General features: G+C 47.7%; 1 protein-coding gene across 1 annotated transcript; it reads right to left on the bottom strand.

The window, feature by feature from the left end:
• Positions 1 to 38: 38 nt before the first annotated feature.
• Positions 39 to 1331, bottom strand: BDV27DRAFT_162785 (major facilitator superfamily domain-containing protein; the record flags this gene model as incomplete). The annotated part of the gene is made up of 3 exons (XM_032073444.1): positions 39 to 229; positions 359 to 666; positions 763 to 1331. The coding sequence occupies 3 exons, from the start codon at positions 1329 to 1331 to the stop codon at positions 39 to 41; spliced, it is 1068 nt and encodes a 355-aa protein (XP_031922343.1).
• Between the last annotated feature and the right edge of the window lie 2034 nt (positions 1332 to 3365).

A 3365-nucleotide genomic window follows, 5' to 3' on the forward strand; every position in this document is an offset into this window, starting at 1 on the left:
AATATAAAAAAAAAAAAAAAAAAGTGAATCTATCATTCTTACATGTTGAACAGGATTGCATTCGATATTATAGCACCAAAGAAGTTGGACACAATCAAATTAGCACGCGGCCTGCAAAATATAAATTTCAGTGGCATAATGGGCTTTGCCACCCGGGACTCGGTCAAGAGGAAGGCTGGGAAAGTGGTGGTAAATACTACCAAAGAAGTGATCACAAATGGGTGAGACCCTTGATAAACGAAGTAGTTAGTCTAATCGAACTCCATGACAACAGGAACAGGCTAGGGTATAGGTAACGGTCTTGTAGATTTGTAGTATCCGTTCAGACATGGAAAAAAAAAAAAAAAGTTTAACTTACAAGGAATGATATTGCCGCCAATGTTCAAACCAAGAGTGAGCGTTGACACGGCCAAGGTAAGCAAGAACGCGCCAAGTGCATCAAACCCTTTAATGACCTGGCTGACAGACTCCCTGTCACCAAGTATGCCCAACCTATCTGGGATAACTACTGAAGTAATCCCTAAGCATACTAGGAGCGGAGGAACCTGCACGCCAAACTCCCACCTCCAGCCTATGGTCTCGGCAATGGCACCACCGAATGTAGCCCCGAGCCCGGAGCCGATGCCGACTACGACGTTGATGTATGATAGGTAGGTGCCTCGTCGTCTGCACTACCGTTAGTTGGAGAGCGTAGCTTAGTCCCTTGGGGCCATGGAACCAACTAGGGCATTAAAACACAATGTTGACCGACCGGATACGTACTCGATGGGTATCATGTCACTCATAATGATGCTCCCCATTAGCAAAGTTCCCCCAGCACCTACTCCGCATACTGCTCTTGCAGCAATGAGACTTTCTATGCTCGTAGCTAGCGAACACCACAGCGTGGCTATTGAGAAAACCGCCAGGGTGCTGAGAAAAAGCGGCTTCCTACCGAATCCGTCTGACAGACGGCCAAGAAAAGGCTGTGAGACAGTAGACATTACCATGAAAGCTGTCGAAAGCCAAGATGCAGAGTGGGCTGTACCAAAGTAGGATGTTATCACAGGGTGGGAAGATGCCATAATGGTCGTATCAAAGAAGCAGATGAATTGTGTCGCGAGTATTTGTGAGAATATGACCCAGAACCGCGTTGTTGACAAGCCGGCTAGGAATAGAGAGGGCTTATCGGTCCTGTTGTCTACCGAGCTCGGCACCTCGCGTGTTGCAGCAGTGTCGTGTGGCTGCAGAAAGGGCATCGCCTCGCTGGGGATTGAATCCTCAGAGCTACTCGGCCTCCCCAGGTCATCCCGATCGGGCTTCGTATCATATTGGCTCCTTGAGTTTGCCATGACTATGACAGGTGCCGGTGGCTTGGAAATGCGCCTCACTAACCGCGAACGGGCAGCCCCAGTACGGATATTTATGGCAACGTTAAGGCTAGAAAGGCTAGCATTAGTATCAATAAATTCCACGATTTTTCTGATCAAGAATGCAGGATTGTGGCACCATGCGTCAATGCAATGTTGGTGGGTACGATGGAATTCCTACTTCCTCCCACGGCAGTATTTCCAAAGTTCCTTCTCATATTAACTAATTTGAATTTGGGAATTTGATGATCTCACCGCCGAGAGGAATGGAGGTGGATGCCTTTTAAGGTGTATGGTTCTTTCAAAGTCATGATGCAAGGCTCCGGAATACCCGTAGTTGTTGCGAGCGAAGGGGCGAAACCCAAATGAGAACATTGTTGTGACGACTCAATTCCCCAAGTGGCCAGTTTGCATTGTTTTGCATTATTTGTACATATCTAGCCTTGTTTATTTCCCCTTCTTAGCACTTGGAATGCGGTTGCTTTCCCCTTATACTCCGTAGACTCTGGCGGTGCGCCAAGCATGGTTTATAACTCGACTTGCGAGCACCGCCAGCTAAGCCTACAGAAGAAGGTTAACTAAAGTTAGTTAACTTATGGCAGCCCTGCTTACCTAACTCCCGAGTAAATCCTAAAGCATAGACTAGTTAATGGAGCATATCAGGCGTTATCAGCATGTTCATCAGGTCCTGGATCGACTGCGAGCCGCGTGTCTGCAGGGTGGCCATCCATGAATGTCAGTTTCCTGTTACAACACATAAGTTCCTTTGCTTTATTATCGCTCCCGATGGAAATCATGTGGATCCCGCGCAGATTGTTGTTATACTTGAATGGTAGACCTTCCAACTATTCGGGGAAATTAGGTATTTCTTGGATTCTGTAGCTTCTATTGACGCTCTATAAAGGCCTATAGCCGTATAGCCAAACCAGTAACAAAGAGTACGAGAAAGGATACTGCCTTTGTATGGGATGCGACCTGCAAAAAAGGCATAGCAGACATCGAAGCACGGCTTGACCTCAAACCCAGTGCTTGCCTTTTATTAAGCCACATCTTCCAACACGCCTAGAAGCTGACGCTGCAGATGGTGTACTTGCTGGAGTCTCTTACAGTTAGTCGATGGCATGTGGCACCCTATCACGTACTTTCCATGGCCATGTCCCCTGTAGAGCATAAATACGATATCCATGATTAAGGGGATGTTGGCGACCATGCGGCACGCCTGTTAGACGAGACCCGGGGGCAGCCATCTACTGTCCACCCCGGACTTACAAAGATGTTTGGGCTCGGTAAGCACCGCTACTATACACCTGGTGTCATGATGTCAAGCGCTATGTCGGCAACTGTTTAATTTGGGAGAGCAGGAATCACCACAGTGACCTGCCCTTAGAGTTGCTCTAACTGCTCCCGATCCTCGAGCGTTCTTGGTAGCATGTCTCGTCTCTAAACCCTTGCCATCAAGACCTAATAGTGCGTATTGTGACACGCTGGATTTGAACTCGAAACTTTGTGTCGCCCCACTGTGGTGCCTACTGGCTGGCGACCTAAACACGTATCCTCGATAGCAAAGAGTTGCCTGCCGATCTGGACGCATCTGCATGTCAATGTGCTGCTTCTAACCCGCTGTCTTGGCTGTACTTTACTGAGCTGAGACTGATAGTCATTGCCTAACTTGGTCTCGAGCGGGGTAGAGTCATAGGACATGTTGATAGATATTATTATACTGGCCCAGGGCGCCATATTCCGTAAGCGAAAAGCTAATGCAGCAAGGGAGGGGGAGGTGTGTCTCTCTGGCTATTCCAGTGTGATTAAGGGCGCCACGCCATCAGCGGCACCACAAATAGCCAGTGTGCTGCATGTTGTGCGGGGTGCAGTGACAACTGGCTAAGTACCGGGGAAATATCATTCTATCTATCTCTCTCTCTCTCTCGTTCATTCAATAACTTATTTATATTGTATAGCCTATTCATATCTGCGAATAGCAAAACCTCAAACATTGCAAACATCATCATCATCATC

The sequence above is a fragment of the Aspergillus caelatus genome (assembly GCF_009193585.1).
Source record: "Aspergillus caelatus strain CBS 763.97 unplaced genomic scaffold BDV27scaffold_274, whole genome shotgun sequence".
In the NCBI taxonomy this organism is placed as follows: domain Eukaryota; kingdom Fungi; phylum Ascomycota; class Eurotiomycetes; order Eurotiales; family Aspergillaceae; genus Aspergillus; species Aspergillus caelatus.